The sequence below is a fragment of the Electrophorus electricus genome, chromosome 15 (genome assembly GCF_041902795.1).
Source record: "Electrophorus electricus isolate QZ-2024a chromosome 15, ASM4190279v1, whole genome shotgun sequence".
Lineage (NCBI taxonomy): Eukaryota > Metazoa > Chordata > Actinopteri > Gymnotiformes > Gymnotidae > Electrophorus > Electrophorus electricus.
This window is the reverse complement of record NC_137511.1, coordinates 4,764,229-4,776,474: the sequence shown is the minus strand read 5'-3', so window position 1 is coordinate 4,776,474 and position 12,246 is coordinate 4,764,229. Positions and strand designations below refer to the sequence as shown.

The window sequence follows — 12,246 nt, the reverse complement described above, 5'->3', positions numbered from 1 at the left end:
GCACAATGTGATCCAAAGCTCAACACAGTCACAGAGCATTACAGACGGTTCTGATGCTCCTCTCATAGTACAAGATGCCTTCTGCCAATTCATATAACAATAGATCCCTTTTTACCATAGACCTGAAGCAAATATGCAGGTGTTCTGGAGAAAGAGCACAGGATCCGGCACTTGTGCTGACTAGAATGAATTTTTGTCTTTCCAGTCCTTTTCCTGTTCTGCTGTATTTACCCAGTGGAGTTGCAGGATATATTCGGTCGCCGTGTGGCACATGCAGTAGCACTGCTGTGAGATAATTGCAGCTTCAGGCCAGCACAAGTTAGATACTGACTTAGTGCGAAACTCAGTTGCCATTACACTGTACAAAATGTGGCCTGATGAGAATGGTTAGTGCTTTTACTAATGAAAGTTCACAGATTACCATCTGTTCAGTGCACAATTATCTTTTTGCACGAATATTTACTTTTCATACAGCATAAGAACTGTGTAAATATTCCTTAATGTCTCTAGTGAGTTGTGCAGAAAAGAACATGACCTTTGGGTTCACAGTCATGTATATAAGCACACACTCACTATCCTGGAGTGTTTTTCAAGCATTTACCAGCCAAGGGCTTTAATGGTTGGGTCACTGTGTAAAGTGAAGGGAGCATATGGCAGTTGCTTAACCCAGAGGTGAGCAGCTCATATAGCTCCCTAGAGATCTGTTATATTCTGTTATTAGAGTCTAAGATGTGGATTACATCCTTTGAGCAGCACTTTAGCTGCTACGTGTCTGGATGTGACTTCCTTAAAATGTACGCCCGTTGCACAGATGTGTTGTATGCTGCTGTAGAAGATCTGTCATCAGTGAATGCCAAGATGGTAAGCTGAACTCCTTTTTTTTCTTCTCCCGCTCGCCTTCTCGCAGGTGTGGCGTGGCACCATTGCCCGGATGCGTTATCGTCGGATGCGGGCAGCGCTGACCATTCTGCAGGCGTACCGCCGTTACAAGGTCAAGTCGTACATCCGCGAGGTGAACGCTCGCTTCCGAAACGTTGGAAGCATGAAGGACCGTGGCAGGCACGTGAAGTGGCCCACACCTCCCAAAGTACTGCGCAGGTTTGAAGAGGCCCTGAGGAACATCTACAACAGGTCAGAGCCACAGTACAAACCTCACTCCTTATCTCTCTTTTCCTTTGTCTCAGGTGCGCGTGCACGCGTACACACACACACACTCAGATGAATGGGATCCATAGGTTTCACGTAATGTGAGAATTAATTGTGACTCTCACTTACAGTTGACTCCCACATTGCCTTTTAGGCCATATCTGGGCAACTGGGTGACGCATGTTTTCCTTGTCAGGAACTGGCCTGTCAGGATCTGGCCTGTCAGGATCATTCAGGCTCTCTACATCACATGTTCCACCCCCACCCCTTTTAGCGACAATACTGTTGTTCAACAAACGTTGTGTCAGGGTTATTTTTCCAACAGGTGTAACAGATTTCTCAGACTGTAATGTGCTTATAAGCATGTAACAAATATTGATGTTTCTTCCATTCTGTAAACTGTGTGTGTGTGTGTGTGTGTGTGTGTGTGTGTGTTGAAGGTGGTGGGCCTGGACCCTAATTAAAGGCCTGTCTCCCGAGGAGAAATTACAGGTCAAGGCCAAAGTTGCCACACTGGAGTGTCTGAAGGGTCAAAGGGCAGACCTGGGCCTACAGAGGGCCTGGGAGGGCAATTATGTGGTCAGTATTGGAACCCTGAATAGTAGGTCAAGCAGTATAATAACAAAAAAAACATGCCAAATGGAATATTGAACTGTACCAGTGGGAGCATTGGACTTCCTCCTGTTCATGCTGCGTATTTGCGTGTCCTCAGAAGAGAGATACTCCTGAGAGAGCGTCATCATTCACCTTGGTGTCCAGTGATCTGCAGAGGAAAGACAAGTTCATGAGGGTCCTCTTTTCCTGCAATGTCCGGAAGGTACAAAATAGATTACATGAAACTGAGTTCCATATAAATGTATCCTTTACTTTTTATTTACCTATTCCTGTCATATAGAGTTATTGTCTCACTAACATTTATCAGTACCGTTTTTAATAAATGTTAATTTTGCTTCTACAGATCAACCGCTTCAATAAGTCAGAGAACAGGGCAGTGATGATCACTGATCGCCACCTCTACAAGCTGGACCCACTGAAACAGTACAAGCCCATGAAGAGCACCCCACTCTATAATGTACATATATACTACCTGCCCCCTTTAGTATATGAAATGCTTATTTTCTGCCTCTGAGTTTACACTGACTACATCTAGACTGATGCATGGTTCAATGCTAAGCTTGACATCCCAATTCTATTGTCTGTGCCCATATATGGTCACTTGCACTGCATATAAAAGGTCTCTTATTCTCTTATTTTACAAGTCAAAATAGTACATTTGGAAACAGTGTAGGGTTTTCACTGAAGACCAGATTGCATAACACACTCACTCCATCTTTGAATATTGAATATCTTTGAATAAGTTGTCTGTCATGCTTCAGGTAGCTGTCAGCCTAAGCCTGTCACCTGTCTGCCAGATTAGCTGGCGCTAAAGGCTCTTAAGACTGGAATGTTGACCTTTGTACCACAGCGATTTTCTTTTCCTCTTTTTTTAATCAAGAAGAACGATCTCTAATCCCCATACAGTGCCCTATCCTCGGCAGGTGAGAAATATGGAGAACCATAACCTGCCCAGTCCCAACCCATCTGTGGTTTGTCACCAAGCGCTGCCGTGGGCTCTGAGCCATGTTCCTGACTGAACTCTGTACAACTGGGCTGAAAATGAGGGAGGGGCCTTGACTCCTGTTTGCAGCACAAAAGCAGTTTGTCTACAGGCTGTGTAGTCGACCTTCTGTCCTCTAAGGACCACAAGAATATCTGTCAGAAAAACAGCATAACTGCCGGACTGGGTGTTGAAACAAACCGGGGTCCTTCATTTAAATTCTGCACAAAAGAAGATGCATGCAAGAGTTCAGTCAAGTGAATAATTAGATTTTTGATATTACGATAGCTCATTCCCTAACTTGTATTTAGCATGGTGTCCAATGAAAGTGTGCCACTTAAATTTGCTTACGTTAGCAGTTTGGTAATTGAAGGGTATTTGTTGGAGAAGAACATGTAAAGGTTGCTGAACAGGCAGAAAGCTTCTGCCCTGATAAATGTTCTTTGACCTCATACTTATTTATTTATTGCTCCATTGAGGGCTCGGGGCAGCCATACTATCACAGCAGCAATGATTTAAATGACAGCTAAAGGTTTTTGGTACCCCAGTTTACACTGTATTATTAATTGGTTAAGCATTGAACATGTCTTGGAAAAAAGCATGGGGATATATATATATATATATATATATATATATATATATATATATAATACACACACATATATATATACACACATATAAACAAATACCCTGATAATACACTCCTTGCAACACCCCCCCCCCCCCCACCCGTGAACATTTCACCCCTCTCCTCAGCCGTTTTCCTCCCGCCCCATTCATCTTCCTCTCCACTGTTGTCATGCCAACATCCCAGGAGATGGGGTTGTCATGACAACGGAGCAGGAGGAGAGATCAGCTGACGTCTGGTATCGTTCAGGCATGTGCACAAATTTACCTCCTCTGTGTTGCCCTTCTGTTGAAGCTTAAATGTGTCTCCTTTATTTTTTCTTTCTCTTATTTTCTTTTTCTCCAGCTCCCTCGCACCCCCTCTCTCTCTATCTTTTTTTTTTTTTTTTTTTTTTTTTTTTTTAGGTTTTAAGCGCTTTCTAGCCTTTGAATTAGATCAGTTACAGTAAATATTGATCTGTTATAATATTTCATGGGCTGTTTCATTTGGAAAGCTCCTGAAAATTTTTTTTGTACAAGTATTAAGCTTAAAGGAACAGTTACATTTTGATTGCTATAGTCTGTCCTCTCTCTCTCTGTTGTAGTCTGTCCTCTCTCTCTCTCTCTCTCTCTCTCTCTCACTCGCTCGATTGCTCTCATATACACACACACACACACACACATATAGACAAGAGTCAGTAGTTATGTAACACATTCCCTGAAAAATAGTCTAGGGAAAGAGAGTGAGGGTGGCTTATATCTACTGCCACGGCAGCCCCAGAATAGTCCACGCTGGTCAGCTGTCATCCTTCTCTCTGCCCAGATCCTCGTAACGTTAGCTTTAAATTGTCATCTTTGGGTTCCAGTTTGCCCACAGTGGCTGTCCCCTTCCCACATCCACGAATGCTTTTTAAGCATTGCTGTGGCCCAGCAAGCCCTGGATGCGGGCTAAAAACCTTAACATTTCATGTCCAATTGAAAAGAGGCTAAATTGTGTTCATAATATGGCGTCCCGGCGCTTGGTTTCCTGTTAGTAGTGATTTTGGCCCACAGTGATGTTCGTCTAGCTGTTTGCCATCTCCGCTTAAAGTGTGCTTACGGTTCCTAGCCTTGGACTGAACTGAAGAGAGACAACTGGAGAAAGACAGAGCCTTACACTGTTTAATAGAGCCCTAGCTACTACTCATCTATGATACTTAGCTGTTTGACATCTCACTGTTTTTTCAAGAAATCTAAAAATGTATGTTTTACCCAAGGTCTTACTGACAACCCCGTTGCCAAAAAAATGCCCAGAAATGTTTTTTAGTTTGAGGTGTGCCTACAAAATGTGGAAGCACCACTTATTTGTCTTTAACAGGAACAACCAAGGGTATGCGTGGATGCTGTGGGATCCGGACGTCCCTGCTGACCCCTTGCATAATATTTGGGTCCCTTAGCTCCATATCCAGGAGAGGATGCTGCTGATGCATCCAGTCGTGCTCTGCTCTCACCCCCCCCCCCCTCCCCCCCCCTCCTGTCCTCCTCCCAGGTGACTGGCTTGAGTGTGTCCCCAGGGAAGGACCAGCTGGTCGTCTTCCACACCAAGGACAGCCGGGACCTGATTGTGTGCCTGCAGGGCATGGTGCCAGCAGGGGAGAGCCGCATTGGCGAGCTGGTGGGCACCCTGCTCAGTCACTTCAAAAGGTACGGACCCGCACTGGCACACCTGCTGCCGACCCTCTGCTGCCCCTAGCTCGATGCCCCTCGCCTGCTGCCTCTCCCCTTCACTCACTGCCCCTCAGTGGCTGCCCCTTGTCTCCTGTCCCTGGAGATTTAACCAGCAGGCCAAGGGCGCTGAGCGCTACCCACCACCCAGCGTGGCACCATGTGCAAGATTAGCTTTAGTTTTATAGTGCAGATCACTTAAAGCATGGCTCACTGAGTGAAACGTGGCAAAAAGGGCCTGAGGTCTATTCCAGAGCAGTGACAGAATTTCCTGGAGGAAGATTATAGTGGAGTTCAGCTCAAGCAGCAGGTGGGTATGAGGCGTGTTTTGAATAAAGGATGGGCCAGACATGCAGGGTGATCTCAGCTGATTCCTATGAGGTGTCCCCGTGTGTGTGTCTGTCTGTCTGTCTGTCTGTGTGTGTCTGTGTGTGTGTGTGTGTGTGTGTGTGTGTGTCTGCATCTGCATATGTCAGTCAAATTTATTTATATAGCGCTTTTTACAACAGCTGTTGCCACAAAGCCGCTTTACAAATGTCCGAATCCAAGCCTCCAATGACACAGAAAATCTCCCTAGAGCATGAAGAAGAAACCTTGAGAGGATGACTTAAAGGGAGTGCCCATCCTCCTTTGGCCGATGACGGACACTACAATTGCCATAATATTTTGCTCTTTATTGTTTATAAGTAGTGAGAAAAAAGAATAATAACAAAAATAATGGAATAAGCAATGAATGTCTGTTCCAGTTTTCTAGAAGTCCTAGTCTGGGTTTGAGGGTATACGTCCGTCTGAAAACCCATCTTGTACAAGGATGTCTGTCAAGGGAAATGGAAAAGTAGTTACCTGGGATGGAGGGGTGGTGGGCAACAGCAGGGGGCATCATCTGTCTGTCACTCCCAGTAACGATAAGACAGGGTATCAATTAAGTGGTCAGCAGGGTAGGAATTGAGTGGTCAGCAGGGTAGGAATTGAGGACATTGATGTTTTCTGTTCACCAGAGAGGTGTGCATGAGGTAGGAAAGGTAATGCTGTTTGTCCTTTTTATCACCCTCAGCAAAACCACGAGTGCAGCACTTTTTAAAATGGCCTACTGTAAGCAGATGTAACCTTATTTGTACACGAAGAGCAATCAAAGCCAAAATCATCTTTCTAATTGTACCATCATGCTTATTTATAGCTTCTCTCCTAATCTTAAGGTACTTCACACCTTTTTTGTTCCATTATACATTACCATACTGGCCCTTTGGGATCCACTTGAGCACGTTGTCAAGCACAGGATGAATATGTCCAGATATGACCTAATAAAAAATTTTCTCCATGCTTTCCTGTTGGTGTGGAAAAACCCTATAACATCTCAGTGCTAATGACCGGAGGTAGGGCCTGTCCCTCCGGAGCCATCCATCAGAGCAGGCATGATGTAGGCCCCAGTCGCAGGCTGCTGGCTGCTCCCTGTAGATGTGTGCTTAACCTTTAGCTCTCCTTCGCCCGCCCAACTCCTCGCCCTTGGTCCATTTAGCGAAGCCTGCAGCCGTGGAACCGGCTGCAGTGGGTTCCAGCTGATCTGCCACACACTGCCACTCTCACTCTGCCATCAGCACTGTGACGTATGCTGAGTGGGTTTTACCATAGAGAAATAACAGTTGAATTGAATGCAGCTTTTATTTTTTGCAGTGTTCATTGGGACTACATTTACTTTTGGACTAGAGTGGCTTGATTCAAAAACTGCAGACGCAGTCAGTTTTTTTACCTTCTGTGTTTGGAATGCTAAAGTGTACTGTCTAACCCAAATCAGTCTGCATGGCCAACTCTACTTTATGAGAGTAAGCACATTACCCTCTTATCTTCGATGACGCCAAGCAGTTTTTCTGATAACCAACCCCCACTCCTATCCCCCGCTCTAGGAGAAAAATAGCAGATTGTGTTTCCCTCTATGTCCTTGCTTCTGGAACTCTGATGTTCTGTTTCTTCCTGACTGTACCTTTTTTTTTGTATTCCCCTCTCTCTCGCTCTATCCTTCCTTAAATCTCCCTCTTTCTTTCTCCTTTTTTCTCTCTTCCTTTGTCATTCTCGCTCACCCTCTCATCTCAGTCACACTCACTCCCTTTCTTACCCTTTATCCTGCTGCATTGAAAATGAAAGGTTGTTCACCAGTTGAGGGAACTATATTTAGCTGGGTTCTCCACATGGAGATGTACACCTTGCAGGACCCAGCGCATCTCTTTTTGTACTCTTGCTCTGCTCTCGGCAAAGGGAACACTAGATCCCATCATCTCCATCAGTCGGCTTAACGCACACACACACAGCCATAAGAGTGTATCCATAATGATCCAAGTAACTTGGATAATGATCCAAGTGTTGCATCACATTATAAAGTAAAAAGGTTCATTCTAAAAACCTGTTCTGATGTGAAAACATGACACCTTTAATTCTCTAAAAAGAACAAAATGTTAGTTGTTCAAATGTATTTTGAAGGTCATTTTACTGTTTAGGTAGTGGTGGACTCTTACTGTCCTGATTGCCTTTGAAGCTCTCAAGCAATCCCACTGCAAGCTGCCAGCTCCAAGAAACTGCCTCTGTGTTTGTGTAAACTGTCCACCAAACTGCTCCTCTTGTCTCTCACACACAGAGCTGAATGAAAAACCTGTTTCCATTGATATCTGGCGCTCGAACTACTTGCCTGTGTGAAGCCAAATGAATTCATTCACTGGGGGAATTCGTTAACTCTGTGTTTTTTTCCACTGTTCCCTGAGAAAATGATTCATGTTATTTGGATTTGTCTTGTTTTTTTCCTAGGGGAGTGTGTTTTCTAAGGCCTTGATAATATAGTGTGCATTAGGATTCAAAGATTGTCAAAAGTAGAGCTACAGGGCCACAAGTTGGAAACTCTTCAACTCCTTATGCATATGTGTGCAGTTAGTGCAGTTAGGTCACTGGGATGATGGTGTTTGGACAGTTCTCAGAGGCTGAGGACAACCTTAACCATACTTCCAGCTCTTACTCGGACATTATCTCCTGACATTTCTATTCAGCACCTATCCAGGTGTCCTTCACTCTGCTGCAGTAGTGATGTCTGCCTGCCTCTCACTCTATCATTCCCTGTCGCGCCATTCCTCATCCTGCAATGTAACATCTCTTTCACTCACACACATTCTTTCCTTTTCTTTTTGTTTTTCTTTCTCTCTCTCTCTCTCTCTCTCTCTCTCTCTCTCTCTCTCTCTCTCTCTCTCTCTCTGTGTCTGTCATTTGGTGTGACTCAGCAGAATCATGTGCTTTTTTAAAAATTTGATCTCCCCTTTGCCTTTTAACGTAGTTATTACACTGAGTGCTTCACGTTGTGCCCCAAGCCTGAGGTATCACGTTGTGCTGACACTTGGCCAGCGTCTAGCAGCTCCAAGCATCACTAATGAACAGCACTGCAGAGAGATGGTCAGAGGGAGAGCATATGCACCTGCGTGCTATAATGTGTGTGACAAAGACCTCAAAGCCTACCCTGGAGCACTGTGGTGTGCCCAGATACCACGCATCCTTTCAGACAGTGTTTGTGTTAGTCAGCCGCTCCCACTGCGATCGCCGGCGAGCCCTCCTTCCCGGCTGTGGCCCTGCATAATGCTCCTGGTGGGGAGTGCGACGTAGAAGAAGCAGAACTGGCAGCTACGGTTGCACTAGAGCACCACAGGTGACGAGCAGGAGCCAGGAAGGTGCAGGAGAGGGCTGTTAGCGGTGCTAGCTAGTAGCTTTCCTCGGGTGCACAGGGAGTGATGCCTGACCTGGAGCAGTAAAACCATGCTGCTGGGCTTCCTCACCAAGCAAAAATGATGGAGCAACACCAGACACCAGACTTTGTGTGCTTGTGCGCGCGAGTGTGTGTGTGTGTGTGTGTCTTGCTTTGTATACTGCTCAAGTTAAGCTTTTTACAGACACAAAAATTGACATCCATATTATATTTGTCTTTTGTTCCTGTCTCGCATTGCTTTTCAGTGGTAAGTTCAGAGGCGTTCCTGTCTTCATGTAGTCTCTAATTGCAGAGAGCTTTGGTTCTTTCTGTGTATCTACACATCAGTTCTCTGCACGGTAGTGGTGGTGTCCTAAGCATGCTGGCAACAGCTCAGATCTCCTTCAGCAAGGTCAACCTTTGTGCTGAATAGCCGACACAGACTCCAAGGAGTTATGCTCCATCTCCCCTTATTTCAGTCTTCATCCCTCTCTCTCTCTCTCCCTCTCTTTCTCACTTCATCCTCTCACAGCCCCTCCTCCCTTTTCTGGCATTCTTCCTCTGCCTGACCCTCCCCCCCCACCCCCCTGCTCTGCTGCAGATGCAGTTCCCATAGCAACCAGTCAATCCATGTTCATCTGATATTTAAATCCATTAGTAAGCTATCCAGGCAAAGAATGCTAATAACACAGAGAGAGAAAGAGAGAATGAGGGAGAGAGATGTCAGATAAGAATTCATTTTTTTAAAATAGCTAACTGCTTGCCTCTGAATGTAAATCTAGGTTTGAAATATCTACTGATTTTGTTTATGATGAAATCTGTCCTGATTTAGGTCAAAGTTTTATACTGGATCTTATAGCTCAGCCAAACTAGATATTCACTACATCATGCTCTTCTCACTGTTACCCATATCAATTAACACCACAGTACAGAAGGGAGAACCTTGAATGTTTACAATCTGTTAGTCTTTCATTATATTATGATTCCTTCTGTGGACATATGTCTGGGACATTACCACACACTCACACACACTGGTTTATTTTATTTGCTTATTTCTTTATTTTTCCTGGAAAGCACGGCTATTTTAACTGAGCTCTGCGCATCAGGGTAGTTTGTCACTTTCCACTAAAGCCTGAGGGGGTGTATGGGGTCATTTGGGTTGTTGGTAGATGGATGAATGTAGCCGGCTCAGTGTTGTGCGTGTGTCTGTTTGTCTCTCTGTGTGTGTGTGAGTGAATGTGACCTACTTTCACAAGCCCTGCATTGCTGCTCCTCCTGGTCTCTCTCGCTCTCTTGCTCCATTTTACTTGCTCTCCATCTTAAACCAGCCAGACACACAGAACACAGCACTAGCAGCTAACCCAACACCTCCTCCTCCTCCTCCTCCCAGTCTCTGGGCCTTTCCAGTTTATAGTGCGGCTGTTCACAGGGCAGCTGTTTTACAGTGACGCGTCCTTCAGTTAGCTCTGCACTAGGACTTGCTCTTTTTACAGACATTTTGTCCACCTGCTCAGTGTGAACCACTTATAGTCCATGCAGCTCCATAATCCCAACCATGCCTCGTCTCCTCGGCTGAAAACCCCAATACCTTGCGAGCACTAACAATATCTACCTCCTCACCTCCAGCTGAGCAGCACCCCCCCCCCCCATCCATATGTGCATCTGCTCCAAAAACCCTGCTCTCCATACTACTCTTCCTGTCCTCTTTCCTGTTTCAGGCCACTATTGCTAATCAATAGTGAGTCTCTTCATGGTTGATCTATTGTGTTCTAACAGGGAAATGTGAATGGCCATTAAAGTGTATTGAGAGGTTAGTCATGGATGAATTCAGCAAACTGATAATGTAGATACTCCCCTCTCCTCTTTGATTTTAAATCAACATTATTGATTTATTTAATTTCTTTCATCTTAACAAGTAAGATCTTAATACTGTTACATGTGGACCACCAACTGTGCTTTTTGTAAAATAGCAGGTTAAGACTTGCATAGACATTTTCAGTGTCTGTGTTGATGAATGTCATTGTAACTGATCATATCCCTTGACCAAATCCATTTGGGAAGCAGAATCATTTTTAGCCTGCGGAGGAGATTACAATAGAGGCAGGATGTAAGGTGCATGCACTTTTACACAGGGCATCTGTCCCCTTGTGTTAGGAACAGTCAGGAGCAGATTGTCCTGGGTGCATGAGTGTCCTACAGCCTTACATGGGGGGGATTTCCTTTTCATCTGGAATCTGGCAAGATGTGCCCTGCTTCTGGCAGCATACACACCACTCCCTGTGTGTCCACTCATTCGACCGGGATAAATCCCATCGGTGCGCCTGTTTGGTGCTAAACCTTCAGCACAGGTGATTGACCCCACACATATAATGGACTTGAGACTAAGGTCTGCTCATTGAGTACCATGTTTCTGCCTCAACAAATAATCAGCACCAAGACCTGTCCCTAGGTGAGATGGTCATTAAAACTTATCTGTTCAACTTCTCTCTGGATTAGCCGGATTTTTCTTACGTTCACTAGACTGATCCATGCAACTCACTCAGATGCTGGAAAGACATGGTAAAAGAGTCTACAGGCAGCAGAGCCTGCTTTGATCTTCTGACTTCTGGGAAACTGTTCTGTGGAGCTCCACTGCAGAGCTTCCTCAGCTTGCCTTCATGATCTACCTTTCGCTGGTGTCATCGCATCCCCTCGCTCTTCTCCATGTGAAGGAGGAGGCCTTTGATCAATACGTTTTTTTGCTGTTAAGCTCTTTTTCCCTTTTGCTTCTAAATGACCTACTTGGTAATCTCCTTAAGAGTTGTAGCTTACTTACTGTTTGAGAACTGTGTGTGTGTGTGTGTGTGTGTGTGTGTGTGTGTGTGTGTGTGTGTGTGAGAGAGCGAGAGAGAGCAAGCGAGCAGAAGTAAAGACATCTGCAGCAGATCTGCGGCACTCATGTGGCTCATAAAAGTATTGGAAACAAAGGGGTTTCTGTGTGGACTGGATAAATAAATAATAGCTCTGGTTTAGACAGAGGAAATGGTGGCAGGACACTTCTCAGCCCCCTCAGCAGTGGGGTTTGTTTGGGTTTTATATTAGCCACAATCAGGGCTGATGCCTTTGAGCCTTATGTTCTTTGAGATGAATTTGACACAATTTTCTATTTATGGGGAAAAAACAAAGCATGTTGCCATTAATTAAGGTGCTTTTCTTTAGTATGACACCTGGGATTTCAGAGATCTCATTTGCAACTTGACAATTTTATGGAAAACATACAAACATTAAAAAGCAGTAAAACGTATTTAGTGAAAAATTAAAACTGAGTTTATCATTACGGTTTGACTAAAAATTGGGTATTTAAAGCTTCAAGTCTCTGTGGTCATTGTGAGTTACAGGCAGTTCTAATATATTGAATCTCTATCAAAATTTGCTGACAGTTACTTTTCTTATAAAATAAATAGCTGGCAGGACAGTAGCCCTTATCTGTCATCCAAAAATT

General features: G+C 44.6%; 1 protein-coding gene across 4 annotated transcripts in view; it reads left to right on the top strand.

The window, feature by feature from the left end:
• Positions 1–12,246, top strand: part of myo1d (myosin 1D) — a 49,354-nt gene that overhangs the window by 30,744 nt on the left and 6,364 nt on the right. For all 4 annotated transcript variants that reach the window (XM_081698286.1, XM_027029383.3, XM_027029384.3 and 1 more), the window contains 5 exons: positions 908–1,131; positions 1,587–1,725; positions 1,859–1,963; positions 2,105–2,218; positions 4,878–5,032. In XM_081698286.1, coding sequence (XP_081554412.1) covers positions 908–1,131; positions 1,587–1,725; positions 1,859–1,963; positions 2,105–2,218; positions 4,878–5,032 — 737 coding nt within the window. The remainder of the gene's footprint in view (positions 1–907; positions 1,132–1,586; positions 1,726–1,858; positions 1,964–2,104; positions 2,219–4,877; positions 5,033–12,246) is intronic.